The sequence below is a fragment of the Pseudochaenichthys georgianus genome, unplaced genomic scaffold (genome assembly GCF_902827115.2).
Source record: "Pseudochaenichthys georgianus unplaced genomic scaffold, fPseGeo1.2 scaffold_481_arrow_ctg1, whole genome shotgun sequence".
NCBI classification, from domain to species: domain Eukaryota; kingdom Metazoa; phylum Chordata; class Actinopteri; order Perciformes; family Channichthyidae; genus Pseudochaenichthys; species Pseudochaenichthys georgianus.
In genome coordinates, this window is record NW_027263045.1 from 3,092 (window position 1) to 19,679 (window position 16,588).

The 16,588-nt window shown below is 40.2% G+C and overlaps 1 protein-coding gene across 1 annotated transcript; it reads left to right on the plus strand.

Moving 5' to 3' along the window:
• Positions 1-2,884: 2,884 nt before the first annotated feature.
• Positions 2,885-15,328, plus strand: LOC117442823 (phosphatidylinositol transfer protein alpha isoform-like; the record flags this gene model as incomplete). Its single annotated transcript, XM_034078784.1, has 10 exons — positions 2,885-3,030; positions 4,322-4,413; positions 4,578-4,585; positions 5,834-5,908; positions 7,707-7,790; positions 7,920-7,997; positions 11,012-11,122; positions 12,922-13,044; positions 13,203-13,255; positions 14,506-15,328. Coding segments are annotated over 9 exons (765 nt in total), but the record flags the coding sequence as incomplete, so codon positions are not given.
• Between the last annotated feature and the right edge of the window lie 1,260 nt (positions 15,329-16,588).

Below are 16,588 nucleotides of genomic sequence, written 5' to 3' on the forward strand. Positions count from 1 at the left end.
CTCGTCCTGACTGCCGAACGTCTCTCATTATGTTTTTTAACGGACGTAGTCTGATTATATAATCATATGCGCGGGCCGCTAGCGTCTGTTGATCTCCAGATTAACAGCAGCATGAGAATAACCTGCCGAAAGTGCCGATGCTCCATGGCGGAGGCTCCGGTAGAAATTGCCGGCATTTGCGTTTTGTACCCCCTGAATGTCTGACCAATGGTTGAACAGCATTTCCGAGCACATGACTTGTGTTTAAAGTTTATAGTCCGTTTGAGTTTCGCCCGTGTGAACGCAAACCGAACCTTCTGAGAAATGAAACCATGTACAAACTGTGGTCTGGTGCAAAGAAGCGGACTCTAGGTGTGGGACTTCTGTTGAGGATAGTGTTGACGTCATCGCCTTAAAAAAACACCCTTTTTTAAATTATTGTGAGTTTATATAGTTGATTTTCCACCAGAGTCAGATTTTCATTCACTCACTCGCCAAGGAAAAACATTGTCGTTAACTTTTCTCTATTTGCATTTTAAGGATAATGAAATGCAGGTTGAATCTATAACACAACGTGCCCTTTTGTGCAGCAAGGAGAAAACAGTGCACGGAGCTCAGAGAAAAAGCAGTTTTTTAAGAGACTAACCAACAGAAATGGATTAAAGTAGAATATTTGCTTGGATTAAAACACGCTGGGAACTGATTGCATTTAATGTTGACTTTTAGACTTCAAATCAACACTGAGTTAGTGTAATAATGTGGATTACACACCGGCGCTGAATCAATCCTCTGCAGCCACCACTGGCATATACCACCACACATAGGATATCTGCACCAGTGCACAGAAACCAGCTTCAAACCCAGTTCATAAGCGAAGCATTTTAAAGTGGATTTAGACAGATTTGGTGTGAGATCTAAACTACAGATGTCATCGCTAATGTCTAAATGTTTACGAAGCGTTTTAAAAGAGACAAAGACGACACATTCAGCAGCAGTGACTCATTGTTTCCAGAGTCTCTGCCCTTAGTGCCGTCTCCGTGAAGGGTTGAACTCTGAGAAGGAGGAAGAGGAGGGAAGAGGAAGAGGAGTTTAGAAATGGCTGAGTGTGCTTTTGGGAGAGGGCTGAAGTCTGAGTCCGGGATAAAGGGAAAGGGTTAACTGGAGGTCATAAAAAGAGAGGTTGGAGAGTTCATTAGGTTTCTTTTTTACGCTTTTTAAGAAGGGCCTAAAACTTTCTTTAAAAAACTATTTAACTTGTGTTTCTTTTTTTTTTAAAGTACATTACGCCCCTTGAAGCACTTGGGACTTTGAGCAATGAAAGGTGCTTTACAAATACAATGTATTATTATTATTATTATTAGCCGCTTTCACACCCAAGTACTTTGCCGTACTTAGTTCCCAGTACTTAGTCCTGGAACTGTCCTAGTAAATCGCGTTCACACCGGAATAAGTCCCTGAGGGAGGATTAGGCCCCTGACGTCACTTCTTCTTCTTCTTCTGCTTTGGGTTTACTGGCAGGCTGCAAACAACTTCACGGCGTATACTGCCACCCGGAGTCCCCGGCCGGAAGTCCCCGGAGTTGGGGACTGGCTTCAGTAGAAGCTGCTGGGAGTCCCAGGTGTTTAAAAAAACAAAAATCCGTGCCTTATAGCTTTGTTCCTAAAGCATATATCAAGAAAAGAGCTTATTTTTTGATACACAAAAGAAAATAAAGACATATTTCCTACTTAATTTGCTGAACACATGAAGCAAGGGACATTTCTACATGTTGACTTCAAACGGGATAACTTGAAGCTGCATTAATAACGTGTTTGGCCACTAGGGGGCGGCAGAACACACAATGTCCATACATGGTTCATTTGAGGTCATCAGGTAGAAAGAGCTAGGGAGGTGTTTAAAAAAAAAAAAAAAAAAGTCCCTTTTAGCTCTGTTTACATCAAGAAAAAATCTCCTTCTGATATGAAATAGAAAACGACTAATAGTTTTCCATCTAAATCTTCTGTACGCGGGGATCAAGGGATATATATATTTAAACACTTTCTTTATTGTTTTTAGCATATATACACCATATTTAAGACGGTACACAAACATCCACATCTTTCTGGGTCTCAAGAGGAAAGAAAACAAAATGAAGTACATTCAAAGTCACATAAATACAAAGGTTTATATTTTAAGAGCTTAAGACGTTTATTCGCTGTTTGTGATTGAGCTTTCTTACAGGAACCTTCCCACTTAAATGCCTTCCTTCAAATCCTCCCTCCAAGTTTAGCTTCGGAGGAGTCAGGGGAGCCAGATATAAGCAAGTTATAAAGGGCAGAAATTAAGTTTTCAGGGATCTCTTTTTGTTGGACTTACCTCATGACAACAGGATAGGTTTGGCCACTAGGGGGCGACATAACTCTGCTTGTTAATCATCACACCTTCTACAGGAGGGGGGATTCCTTCTGCAATCCCATCGTTAATCAGCTGTTTCTTGAAGACTCCCTTTACATAGAGAAACCATGTAACAAACTGTGGACGACGCTGAAGTTGGCTTCCGATTTCAGAGCATCCGATTCGGCAGTTAAGGGGATAGTTAAGGGACATTTAATTTACAGCGCTGAGCGAACAATCCTCCGTGTTTGAACCTCGTAAATCGCTGCATAGCTGATTTATTTGGACTGGATTATCCCAGAGGGTCTAAAGATTCTTTATAACCCAGTTTGAGATTTGTGAAACCTTTATTCTATTTGTGAAAATACAAAAAAGGGAGATTTCAGTGCTTTTTTATATGTAGACCACATTAGACCAGGTCCTGATCTAAAACCACTAGACCTACACTCATCAAATCTGGACTGGATTATTGCTGATTGAATTCCTGATTGTATGAATGTTAACCCTCCTCTCTCCCTTTGTGTCCCTGCAGTACCAGGTGGGTCAGCTGTACGCCGTGGCAGAGGCCAGTAAGAATGAGACTGGAGGGGGAGAAGGAGTCGAGGTTATAGTGAACGAGCCGTATGAGAAGGATGGGGAGAAGGGACAGTTCACCCACAAGATCTACCACCTGACCAGGTACGCTGCTCACCTCATAGTCTGTGTTGGATATGGCGTGTGTGTTACATGTTGTGATCATGGACCCCTCGTCTCTGTTGTGTGATTGTGATGTGCTATATGTGACATGTATGTAGTAACGTGTGTTGTTTGGCTTGTATTGTTCTCTTTCTTCATTTCTTTATAACTAATGCTGTTGATGTGTTGTGATTTTAAAGCTCACCTATCATGCTATCTTTAGGCAATAGCACAGGTCTCAGATATAAATATATAAAAAACATGTCTATGAAGTGTTTTGCTTAAAACACCAAACAGATCATTCTAGCCATGCCTCATATCCCTCTATTTCACATCCTGTTTCTAAAGTGCTGATTTGGGGATAAAGCTTTAAAAAAAAAGAATAAAAAAAAAAAAAGTTAGGGGTCTGAGCTCACGCGGGACCCGGCAGCTACCGTCTAAACTAAATGCTGCCGTGATGAAACGCCATATCATGGATTATCAAGGCTCTGAAACAGTCTGGAGCTCAAAGGCTTTCTCTCTTGCCGGTTATTCCAAAAGGTGAGTTCCTTTCTACTTCCTGCTTCTTCACACACATGCTCTCCAGCACAGGTTAGCTCTGAGTGTTAGCATGCTAATGTAAACACCGACCATATTACGTCCAAAACAGTCGGGCGTTGTTTCTGATAGCAACGTTTCTGATTGGCCCGTGGGTCCACATTTCAGATGTTACGTCATATCGGACGCAAATCTGGATCAGCTTCGTTGTTCCCCGTTTTTAGAGATTTGGGTACGGAGGAAAAGAGAGGGTTTATTTCCTGACGCTGCGTGAGTTCCCCGACACACCGGGGACACATGGTGATGTAGAGAAGCACAAAGTGCGTTTTGCATGATAGGAGAGCTTTAAGAAGGTGTCCATTATCATCTGTCCGGGGACAACAGCTGGGAATTAGCAATGTCGGCTAAAGCTGCTCCATTTACTGTTTTTTGTGACAGTTAATCAATGGGGACTGTCCACGACACTATAAACAAATAAACCAAACTAAACTGAACTCAACATCAATCACTTCAAATAAATAAAATCAGTTTCAATTCAATAAAATAATTTTCCTAAATCAACGCAATAATACACCATTTATTTTGTACTATTTTTAAATAATTCACATCATTAATAAAAGAAATACAATACTTATATGGAAACATATATATATTTTAATAGAATATGTAAATCTGAAAAATATTTTTAGTCAATAACATAGATTTTATATTAAAAATGTGTGTGTGTGTGTGTGTGTGTGTGTGTGTGTGTTTGCAGTAAAGTGCCGAGGATCATCAGGAAGCTCGCTCCCAAAGACTCTCTGGTGGTTCACGAGGAGGCGTGGAACGCATATCCTTACTGTAAAACAGGTGAGACACACACACACACACACACACACACACACACATACACATACACACACACACACAATCTGTTTAAATACACACTCCACCTGTTTACGGTGTGTGTGTTAATAACTCCTTCTCGTTCTGTCCTCTCTCTCCTCCGCTCTGCACCGTTCCCTCTGATGCAGTCCTAACTGTGAGTATATTATGTTATGACTATACTATAGGGAGAAGAGTTAGACATTTAGTTGAGTCGATTTATATGCACGATAATGAGGATACTAAATACAAACACTAGGGGAAAACCCAACAACATCTTCGCCTATGAAAAAGGACCTTACTGCTCCTCAAAATGAATAAATAATATGTGTGAAATTACCAGAAGCATCCTACAATAAACTTCAAGAAGATATTGGTAATGTTTTACGTTGTCCTAAATGCCATTCATGGATCTCCATACTGTAGAGCTTACGTTGAATTAAAGCAATGAGTTATTGATTTGACAATAATTGGCTCATTTATTTTTAATCTTACCAGTTAAAACCAATTGAGAGAAAGTGTCAGTGTCAGTGGTAACCTGGCACCTAAGAAAATACAATATAAAATAGTTGTTTTTTGATCTTATTCAAATGGAGAGATAATTATTTGGCCTGGAAACAATATATATGAAATGCATCCGGGAGATTTTGACTGCAGTGCATCTCCAAAAATCCTGAATGGTGTGAGGCGTGTGGTGCAGTGGATGGTGCGTTGGGGTTCGGATCAGGGTGTCACAGGTTCAAACCCCACTGCAGTCAGCATGTCTTTGGGTGCGTTTCACTTCTCTTATTTTTAATTTCCTCGCTCCTCGGGCTCGGTCTCACCGGAAGTTGATTTGTCTGCGCCATCTTGAGTAGCGTCCCAGTGGCCTTATTTGTTCCAGAGGAGCGATAATCCTCTGACACTTGCCCCGCCCCCTTACTGTTTATCGCTCACTGATTGGACGATGCAGCGCATGCACTGATCTGGCTGCTGTCAGACGATCAGCTGTGCGGCGTCGTCACAAACGGACGTGGCTTCACGTGACGCTCCGGAGGAAAGGACGTCCCATTGCTCTTAAAACTCATTTCCCTGCTTCTCGTGGTTTCCTTGCGTCTCTCCATGCTTCCTTGGTGGGAGGGACTAGACGCAGGGAAACGACGCAAGTGAGGGACGCAAGGAATCCATTTAACCGAAGCGAGACTCTTCACCCCAAAGTGCTCCTGTGGGGATTGCCCACAGTGTTGAGTATGTTAGTCGCTTTGGATAAAAGCGTCTAACAAGTGACGTGATGTAATGGATAGGTCGAGGCCTGATTATGCATAATGGCTCAAATAATGTTTCCCATGTCTGTTTACAAACTGTAACTCTTCATAATGTTGTTGTTGTTGACTGATCCTATCCTCGGTCTCTCTGTTGTTTACAGAACGTATACATGAAAGAGGGGTTCATTATCACCATCGAGACGTGGCACAAGCCTGATATGGGAGAGCAGGAAAATGTAAGTAGATGTTAATGATGTCCAAAGAAGCTGTATATTACTACTACTAATATTTGTTCATAAATATGTATCCTTGTAATTTTGTACGACGATTAGCTTTTCATTAGCAACCCGTCCCTTCCAATGGTCTTTTAGTCTTTACCTGCTTTTATATCGTTTTATTTATTTAACAGTTTTAAAAGCAACATTTCCTTTTACGCTGGTCTTTTAATATTTGAATCGTTTCACCTTTATTAGAATGATGACGTTTTTATTACTATTATCTTTTTATATAGATTTGAACCGTACCGATATGTTTAATGTATGTTATAGGGTTTCATATTGTTACATCATGTTGAGTCTTGTTTTCCGAGAGGAATCTTCATTTTATTGTGTTTTATTCTTATTATCAAACATGTTGCTGTCTCTTAACCCAGGGGTCTTCAAAGTGTGGAAGGTGAGCCTCCCCTCAGAGAACATAAGAACAGCCGCGCCCCCCCTCCCAATTATTATTGCTGCTATTATTATTATTGTTGTTGTTGCTACAATGCACGGGTATTATTATCCAGTGGAAAGTCCTTACCTACTGGCCTAGTTAAATCAAAGTGGTTACTTTCTGTTGGCTGGGCAGTGAAGTTTTACACACCGTCTTATTTGACTTTCTCAGGACTTACAACTGTTTTTTGGGGGCAGACCCCCTCAAAGAAAAAATATATTTACACACGCAAGGTCATCATCTTAATAGTTTTTTATGATCATCCGTGAGCAGAGCATCGAGTTGCCTATAACGCTGAATGCAGCGATTACCATGTTGTTCAGCAAAACGCCTCACAGACGTATTAAGATCTAAAGCGTTAGTGCGCTTTGATTCAATGCTGAGTGCAGCCACTCTGACAGGCTCTTCTCTGTCATTGTAGACCGCACCTCATTCCTTCCGTCTACTTGGGTCCGAATGCGCCGTCCCGCTCAAATTAAATCGCCGCCAATCACAGGGGTTACAAGGCTCGCGTCTTGTGCTGCATTCACTTGCACTCGGACATTCAGGATTTTCTCTCATAAATGTCCGATGAGCCAAAACTTTTCTTTCAAAACAAAGATGCCAGCTGGGGTGGCAGCCGGTAGATCTGCCCCTGCTTGACCGGTACTTGCTTTTGATCAAAGTCAAGGCGGAAAACCACACAGGTAGGTGGAGGTGAAGGGAATGAGCACTTTTACAGCCTTGTTGGCGAGGTAGTGGAACTCGGTCTCCACAGACGGCCAAAAGTGTGCAAGTGACGCTTTCTGCCAGACGCTGTCTCCTCTCTCACTTTAGGTAACTGCACTAAAAATCGATCCACGTTGCCGCTCGCATAAAGTTAGCCGAAGTGAACTAGCTAGATTTCACTGTTTCTCGTAATTTTTTTCTCACGCTGCGCCTCCCCTGAAGCTCTCTGGCGCCCCCCAGGGGATGCGCGCCTCACACTTTGAAAACCGCTGTCTTAACCTGTTAAAATGTTATATTTTGTTGCGTGTACCTGTAAAGTTCTTGACAAATAATCTGAGGGGAATTTCTTGTTTATTTTTAACTTGTGAGGTGTCACCATTTTGTAAAGCACTTTAAAAAGTACTATATAAATAAAGCTTTATTATAACTAATGAAGCTAATGTGCTGGAATCACAACCAAGTTTGTGTATTTCATATCTCCCAATATAGAAGTGGGATATTATTTAGATTTAGTCTGCAAGAAAGGCATCTTAAATTAAATATAACTGTAAAATGTGTTTCATATCTTCCTTGCCTCTTCCAAACCTCTGACCTCTTGGTTCTGTTTCGCTGCAGGTTCACGGCCTGGAGAAAAGCAAATGGGATAAAGTGCAGGTAGTCGACATCGACATCGCTCACAAAAATAGCATCCCTCCAAAGGTAAGAGTCCTCTGCATGTTCTCAAAAACAAGTCCATGTTTTATGGGTCATCTTTAACCCCCTGGTTGTATTTGCTGAGTTTGCTTCATGTTTGTCCTTCTGTGTGATTGCTCTTCTTTCTCTCTGTAGGATTACAACCCAGAACACGATCCGGCCATCTTCAAGTCGGTGAAAACGGGCCGAGGGCCGCTGGGACCGGAGTGGAAGGTGAGAGGAGGACATGTTTGTTTATCAGGACTACAGGGAAAGTACTGCTCCTAACATTTTAAATGCTGGTGAAGAAGAAGAAGATACAGAATCGCCTTTTGTGTATTATATCACTGGATTCAAAGATTCAAAGGTTTTAATATCAAATGCACAAAAGCTTCAGTGTAGAAATGGCAATGAAATTCTTCTGACCAGAGGCCTGTACTGCGAAGCAGGATGTTCGCTTAGCGGCTAACTTCAGGGAAAACTCGGGGTTTCCGGTCCTACGAAGCTGGTTCTCTTCTTAGCGGGCTAGATCTCCATGGTAACTGATACTGTACGGCTAGCCTGCCCCGGAGCAGGTTAGGTTGCAGGCTAAGAGCTCAACTCAGTGAAAGCACCGCCTGCTGACCAATCAGAGCTCAGTGTGCGGAGTTTAAAGCGATCAAGTCATATCACAGGAGAAAGGAAATACAGAAAAACTGCCGTTGCAGGAAAGACGGCCGGCAAAAATCACCGACTGTGTGAACGTGAACATGAATAGAATATCACCTCCATCTTCAGAGCAATCTGACTATTATAACATTAGCATTAAGAAAGCTTACTTAAATATCGGCCACGACATAAGTAACCGGATCAAAGTAACATTAAGTACAGTACGCGGCATATCACTTCATAATGTATCATATATCTCCTTATCTGAGTCAGCTGAGCCGTATCTGGCCGTGCAACACTCACAGCGTCACAGACTGGATGCAGAAGTATTATTTTAAGCAACACATTAAGTTGAGGAAACACTCGAGTCAAATGTAATTAAAGTCAGATCGTGTCTTAGACGGGGCAGTGATATCATAAACCTGTTAATGTACGCATTCAAACACGTGTTCTGTTCCCAGCTGTGTTCACCTTGCAGGTGCAGCTCTGAGGCTTTGATCCTGGATAAAGTGTTTAAGTCATGGATGTTTAAAGTTTAACTTCTTCATATGTCTAATATTATAGTTCACTTTTCATTCAGGAAGTGTGACGCTGCGCTGTCAGTATGCGTGTCCATGTCTGTGATTGGTCAAATGTTGAAACTGTCCTTTCATGTGAACGCGCTCTCAGCCGGACAGAGAAACCCTGGCTTGAGTTACCGAGTTGATAACCAGCGTCGTAGGACCGCTTAGCGAGATCGTGTTTGTTTTGGGTTAGGTAAGCCGGGTAACTCAAACATATCCAGGGTGGGGTATAATATTGGCTTCTAAAAGGTAGTGTTTTCTCAGGTAAAGTGCCTCAAAATGGTATTTAAGTACAGTACTTTAGTAAACGTACTTTATTACAGTCCACCACTGGAAATGCATGTGTTTTCCTACTAAAAGTGTGTGTTTTGATGTGTCCTGTGTGTTTTGATGTGTCCTGTGTGTTTTGATGTGTCCTGTGTGTTTTGATGTGTCCTGTGTGTTTTGATGTGTCCTGTGTGTTTTGATGTGTCCTGTGTGTCCTGTGTGTTTTGATGTGTCCTGTGTGTTTTGATGTGTGTTTTGATGTGTCCTGTGTGTTTTGATGTGTCCTGTGTGTTTTGATGTGTGTTTTGATGTGTCCTGTGTGTTTTGATGTGTGTTTTGATGTGTCCTGTGTGTTTTGATGTGTGTTTTGATGTGTCCTGTGTGTTTTGATGTGTGTTTTGATGTGTGTTTTGATGTGTCCTGTGTGTTTTGATGTGTGTTTTGATGTGTCCTGTGTGTTTTGATGTGTCCTGTGTGTTTTGATGTGTCCTGTGTGTTTTGATGTGTCCTGTGTGTTTTGATGTCCTGTATGTTTTGATGTGTCCTGTGTGTTTTGATGTCCTGTATGTTTTGGTGTCCTGTGTGTTTTGATGTGTCCTGTGTGTTTTGATGTGTCCTGTGTGTTTTGATGTGTGTTTTGATGTGTCCTGTGTGTTTTGATGTGTCCTGTGTGTTTTGATGTGTGTTTTGATGTGTCCTGTGTGTTTTGATGTGTCCTGTGTGTTTTGATGTGTCCTGTGTGTTTTGATGTGTCCTGTGTGTTTTGATGTGTGTTTTGATGTGTCCTGTGTGTTTTGATGTGTCCTGTGTGTTTTGATGTGTCCTGTGTGTTTTGATGTGTCCTGTGTGTCCTGTGTGTTTTGATGTGTCCTGTGTGTTTTGATGTGTCCTGTGTGTTTTGATGTGTCCTGTGTGTTTTGATGTGTCCTGTGTGTTTTGATGTGTCCTGTGTGTTTTGATGTGTCCTGTGTGTTTTGATGTCCTGTATGTTTTGATGTGTCCTGTGTGTTTTGATGTCCTGTATGTTTTGGTGTCCTGTGTGTTTTGATGTGTCCTGTGTGTTTTGATGTGTCCTGTGTGTTTTGATGTGTCCTGTGTGTTTTGATGTGTGTTTTGATGTGTCCTGTGTGTTTTGATGTGTCCTGTGTGTTTTGATGTGTGTTTTGATGTGTCCTGTGTGTTTTGATGTGTCCTGTGTGTTTTGATGTGTCCTGTGTGTTTTGATGTGTCCTGTGTGTTTTGATGTGTCCTGTGTGTTTTGATGTGTGTTTTGATGTGTCCTGTGTGTTTTGATGTGTCCTGTGTGTTTTGATGTGTGTTTTGATGTGTCCTGTGTGTTTTGATGTGTCCTGTGTGTTTTGATGTGTGTTTTGATGTGTCCTGTGTGTTTTGATGTGTCCTGTGTGTTTTGATGTGTGTTTTGATGTGTCCTGTGTGTTTTGATGTGTCCTGTGTGTTTTGATGTGTCCTGTGTGTTTTGATGTGTCCTGTGTGTTTTGATGTGTGTTTTGATGTGTCCTGTGTGTTTTGATGTGTCCTGTGTGTTTTGATGTGTCCTGTGTGTTTTGATGTGTCCTGTGTGTTTTGATGTGTCCTGTGTGTTTTGATGTGTCCTGTGTGTTTTGATGTCCTGTGTGTTTTGATGTGTGTTTTGATGTGTCCTGTGTGTTTTGATGTGTGCTGTGTGTTTTGATGTCCTGTATGTTTTGATGTGTCCTGTGTGTTTTGATGTGTCCTGTGTGTTTTGATGTGTCCTGTGTGTGTTTGCAGAAAGAGCTGGCTGATAACCCCGACTGTCCTCACATGTGCGCCTACAAGCTGGTTTCTGTGGAGTTCAAGTGGACCGGCCTGCAGACGGCTGTGGAGAGCACCATCCACAAGGTAAACAAACCTTGTTTATGTTTATGTTACATGTGGCAATGAAGAGAGGGGTGAGGAGAGAGAGGGAGGGGTGAGGAGAGAGAGGGAGGGGTGAGGAGAGAGGGAGGGGTGAGAGGGAGGAGAGAGAGGGAGGGGAGGAGAGAGAGGGAGGAGAGAGAGAGAGAGAGGAGAGAGAGAGAGGAGAGTATACCAAATGTGGTGTTGATAAACAATGTTAGTAATTGTACTGTTTTTCACATTAGGCTAATTAGCAATAGATCTAAGTAGGCGGAGCTTAGGGGTACCATTGGGTTTTTAGTAGAGCTCATTCGCCCGGATATATATGTGTGCCGAGTTTCAAGTCCATCGGAGCTACCTGGAGAGAGTCATGGTCTTTCAAAACTCGTTTCCAGCAGGGGGCGCTAGAGAGCAAGCTGGAGAAATCCGAGAACTGATCCTCGAAATTTTCGCCAGTCCCTATTTTTTTTTTTAGTAGAATCACTTTTCATGTTTTATTGTTTTATTTATTAACTATTTTTGTTTGTTTACACCTTGTTTTCAATTATTTTCCTCACTTTTTATTGTCATTTTCTGTCATCCTTTGTAAAGCACTTTGTGCTGCGTCAAGCATGAAAGGTGCTATATAAAAATGTATAAAATAAAATTCTAATAAAGAAATCAATAATGAAAAGAATAAATAGATGTTGAAATTAGGGCTGTCAGTCGATTCAAATAGTTAATCGAGATTAATCGCAAATTAATCGCACATTTTTTATCTGTTCTAAATGTACCTTAGAGGAATATTTTTCAAGTTTTTAATACTCTTATCAACATATGAGTGGACAAATATGCTTTATGCTAATGTTTATTATCATTTGAACAATGACAAATATTCTCATGAATATTAAACACAACAACCTCTGAACATTACAAATATTTGTGTGTGTGTGTGTGTGTGTGTGTGTGTGTGTGTGTGTGTGTGTGTGTGTGTGTGTGTGTGTGTGTGTGTGTGTGTGTGTGTGTGTGTGTGTGTGTGTGTGTGTGTGTGTGTGTGTGTGTGTGTGTGTGTGTGTGTGTGTGTGTGTGTGTGTGTGTGTGTGTGTGTGTGTGTGTGTGTGTGTTGGATCGTTGGAGCTATGTGCAACTCAAGGCATATGCTCGAACGGGAGCTGCCTGGACGCTGCAATCATGTTGCGCACTATCCGTGCTGAGTGTGCTGACTTTTCGTACAATGTCCCACTGTCTGGCTTCCTGCATAAAGTCAAGTGCTCGGCGAAATGTCGCTCCTCTGTTTTCATTGAAACAGCTCCTTATATCCGTTAGCGCAGCTAGCTAGCACCAGATGCTAACAACAGAAATACACGTAAGGTATGCCTCGCTCGCTTGTGCCACACACACACACACCCACCCGGTCCTCCCGATGGCCAGATGGTGCCTGCCGGTGAGCGTGGAAGTGTGGTCTGCTGCAAGCGGGCAGCAGGAGCGGGGCTGTCAGCATCAGCTTGTAGATGGTATTTTAAACTCGATGCGCTCTGAAACTACGGGGCGGCCGAGGACAAAAAATACACATGCGTTAATCGCGTTAAAATAATTAGTGGCGTTAACGCGTTAACGCGTTCACTTGACAGCCCTAGTTGAAATACATACAGGAATAAATAAATAAAATAATACATTGATAAATACATGGTTTTGAGGCAGATGAATGATTGCAGTCAAAGATAAGTAAATGAATGGATGTGTTGTAATAATTTGATTTATATTTCTCCATGTAACTAATATCTGAATCTCTGTTTCCTCACACACCTGTCGGGGGTTTCCAGATAGAGAAGCGTGTTTTCACACACTTCCACAGACAGCTGTTCTGCTGGATCGATAAATGGATCGATCTGTCGATAGACGACATCCGACGCATTGAGGACGAGACGAAGGCACAGCTGGATGAGGTGAGACGTTAACCACTTTCATTTCTAAATTAATTATTTCATTTTGATTTGTATTGTATTATTTTGGTTTCATTTTATTTGATGGGTATTTATTGATTTTGTCTTGCTTTTATTTGACTGAGAGGGATCACCATGTAACCATTGTCTCCTTGTCACAGATGAGGAAGAATGATGAAGTGAAAGGCCTGGGAACTGATGAGAACTGACCTGAGTGAGTATTCAACATTTTATCAGATAAGATGGAGCTTTATTAATCCTCGTGGGGAAAATCAGGATTTGAAACGGCAACAGATTGAAAAACAGGACAGATTCACACAAGATAAAGATTAATACAATTAAAATCAAATTAAAATGATATACAGCTAAGTACCTTTTTCAAATAAGCAATGCATTAAAAAAAAGCACTGTCAAAAGCATGATATAATGTAATGTCTTTTTTAAATTATTTTTATTATTATTAATATCCAAAAAATGCATATAATAATGGCAAACTTATATAAAATAATTGATGATAAACTCATAATTTTATTTAATTATGTTTTTTGTTCATTCCACTTTAGTTACACATCTGTTTACCTTTTTCCTATGTTCATTTGAGGTGTTGTTGTTTACTAAATAAAAGTAATTCTAAATCCATTTATTCATGATCAAATGTTAACCCGTGAAAACTACTGTATAAATGTGTTATTATATTATAAGTATTTATATTATTACTATTACTTTTATTTATATTTGTATTAAATGCAAACAATGTTTGTAAAATATAAATAAGTGCAGGCAATAATTGAATTAATAATTGTATTTAATTTGGTTTGAATTAATTCCATATTTATTTACGCCTCTGTTATTTTATTTCATTTATCAATTTGTATTTACTTGTGAGTGGATTTTTGTGAGGGGGCAGTTACATGCCACCCGGGGCAGTGAGGACGGGAGGGAGAGGAGAGAGAGAAGGAAGCGAGGAGTGAGGAGAGATAAAAGGAAGGGAGGGGAGAGAAGAGAGAGAATGGAGAGAGGAGAGAGAGAGAGAGGGGTGAGGAGAGAGAGAAGGAAGAGAGGGGTGAGGAGAGAGAGAAGGAAGCAAGGAGTGAGAGAAGGAAGCGAGGAGTGAGGAGAGATAAAAGGAAGGGATGGGAGAGGAGAGAGAGAGAATGAAGTAAGGAGAGAGGAGAGAGAGAAGGAAGTGAGGAGAGAGGAGAGAGAGAAGGAAGAGATGGGTGAGGAGAGAGAGAAGAAGCAGTGGTGGAAGAAGTACTCAGATTTCTTACTTACTTACAAGTGGCAAAACTAAATTATAAAACTACTCTGTTCAAGTAAAAGTACAAAAGTATTGGCATCAAACTTTACTTGAGGTACCACAAGTAAAAGTAATTCTGAATTTTTCTATTTGTGATCAAATATATTTCTCTATAAAAACCCCTAAATCATTATAATGATGAACCCGTTCTGTTCCCTCCTCAGATCCCCCTCTTCCTCGGACTCTGCAGCGGCTTCATGGGAATAAACAAGAACACCTCCAAACTAATAAAACCTGCTCTTAATAACAGCTTATATTATGGAGCAGCAGCAGTTGTGTGTATTTATCGAATATATTTGAGTACAGCAGCGTTTTTAAGGGAGTGTTTTACGAGTTACTGGATTATTTCTGAGGATGAAACGTTCTTGTTTACGCCCATTTATCTATTTTAACATATTAAGAAAGGTGTGGGATGTCTCGTCTGATTGCTGTTATTTTTCTTTTTTTAATTGCAGTTATTTGGGGTTTTTCTTGATTTTTTTTGTATGCATCATTTCTCAGTGATTTGTTTTATTTATTCTTAAATCTCCTGCAAAAGCTCCAGTTACTAGGATATTGATTCTGAAATAATTCACTCAAATAATGCATTTTTCAGGACAATCTGAAATGTTCATTTGATCCATCATTACATGGTGGAAGGAGGCATTGCAATACGAATGAAGCTCATGAGTTATGTAGAAACTCATGCATATGACGTGTTTACTTTGAAAAGAAACATTACATATACTTTCACAGTAGTCTGGTTATCCTCTTCCGGTTTAACTCTTTACAAAAACACCAGCTACTGTTCTGGAACTACGGTTTGGGTTGACTTTGTGAGTGTGTGTGATAAAGTGCAAAACAACTAATCTCTAAACTAAGAAGATGGACAGTTGGAGAGTTTGACCTCTGCACGTCTTGTCCTGTGTCGAATGAAATAACTTGGATTTGTATGACTTGAGTTATATGATTGTGTAGTTTATTAAAGACAATGTATTTGTGCCTTGATTTTTGTATTTTTGCACATCTTACTTCTGCTGGAAAGAGCAAACATTGCATTCCCATGTTTTACTTTTCACTACAGACCAGAAACAACCACTTTATGAGCTGCCATCACAAATGATCACTTTTTTTTTTACCCAATTGCAGGTATTTAAATGACATGTTATCCATTTGATCACTTGTGTCATTCTTCCTGCTATATTCAAACATCCATCCATCTTCTCCCGCTTATCCGTGGTCGGGTCTCGGGGTAGCAGTTCCTGCAGAGAGCCCCAAACGTTCCTTTCCCCTCATCAACCAGCTCTGACTGGGGGGTCCCAAGGCGCTCCCAGGCCAGCGAAGAGATATAATCCCTCCATCTGGTCCTAGGTCTACACTGTAAAAAAAGATTGTAATTTTACAGGAAATAACTGTACATTTTTATAGTAATTATCATGTTTTTTTAAATAACTTGCAAAATCCTGTAAAATGACAAATATTGACTATAAATTAACAACCCAAAACATTATTTTAAGTATTTTGACAATAACAACAAATAATGTTTATTTCCTTTTTTTACAGTAAATGTACTATATACCATTTACAGTATTTTTGCACTTTCAGAAAATACATGCAGATGTACGTAAAATAAAAAGTATTATCTGTAATTAAATATGTAACTCGTAATATACAAGTGTATTACTATTATAAGACTTTAAGATATTTCTTTGTAATTTTAAGGTAAACATAAAACTGTAAAACAAAGCGTCAAATAAAAAAAAAAGTAACATTTTTACATAAATCATTTTCTCAATATTCGATTGAATCCACCACAAACGCAAAATATCCAATGTTGAAACAAAAGTAAATAAATATGTTTTCATGAAATTCCTAACTTACTATATTGTAAACATCTACAGTTGACAATATCATTAAAAAAAATTCAAATCATAGAAAGTGGAGACATCTCTGCAGGGAGGACCACGTTTTAAAACACACACTTATTTACTCAACAATAAGTCACAGTTATCCTTGTTTTATTTATGTGTTCTGTTGCTGTGTTTTTTTTTTACATTGGTCATTTTACAGTAATAAACCTTAGTTTTACAGTATAATGTATGGTTTTCGGATTCTGGCCGACAGCCAGAGCTACGGCACTTGAAATAGAATTCAGCCAAAACACGGCAGACAAGTCAGGCATGTTTGGAATGAGTCCACAACACTCCTGATTGGTTAATATAAACGTCATCGAAGAAACCTGCCAATGAGAACTGTCCGCGCCTGTCG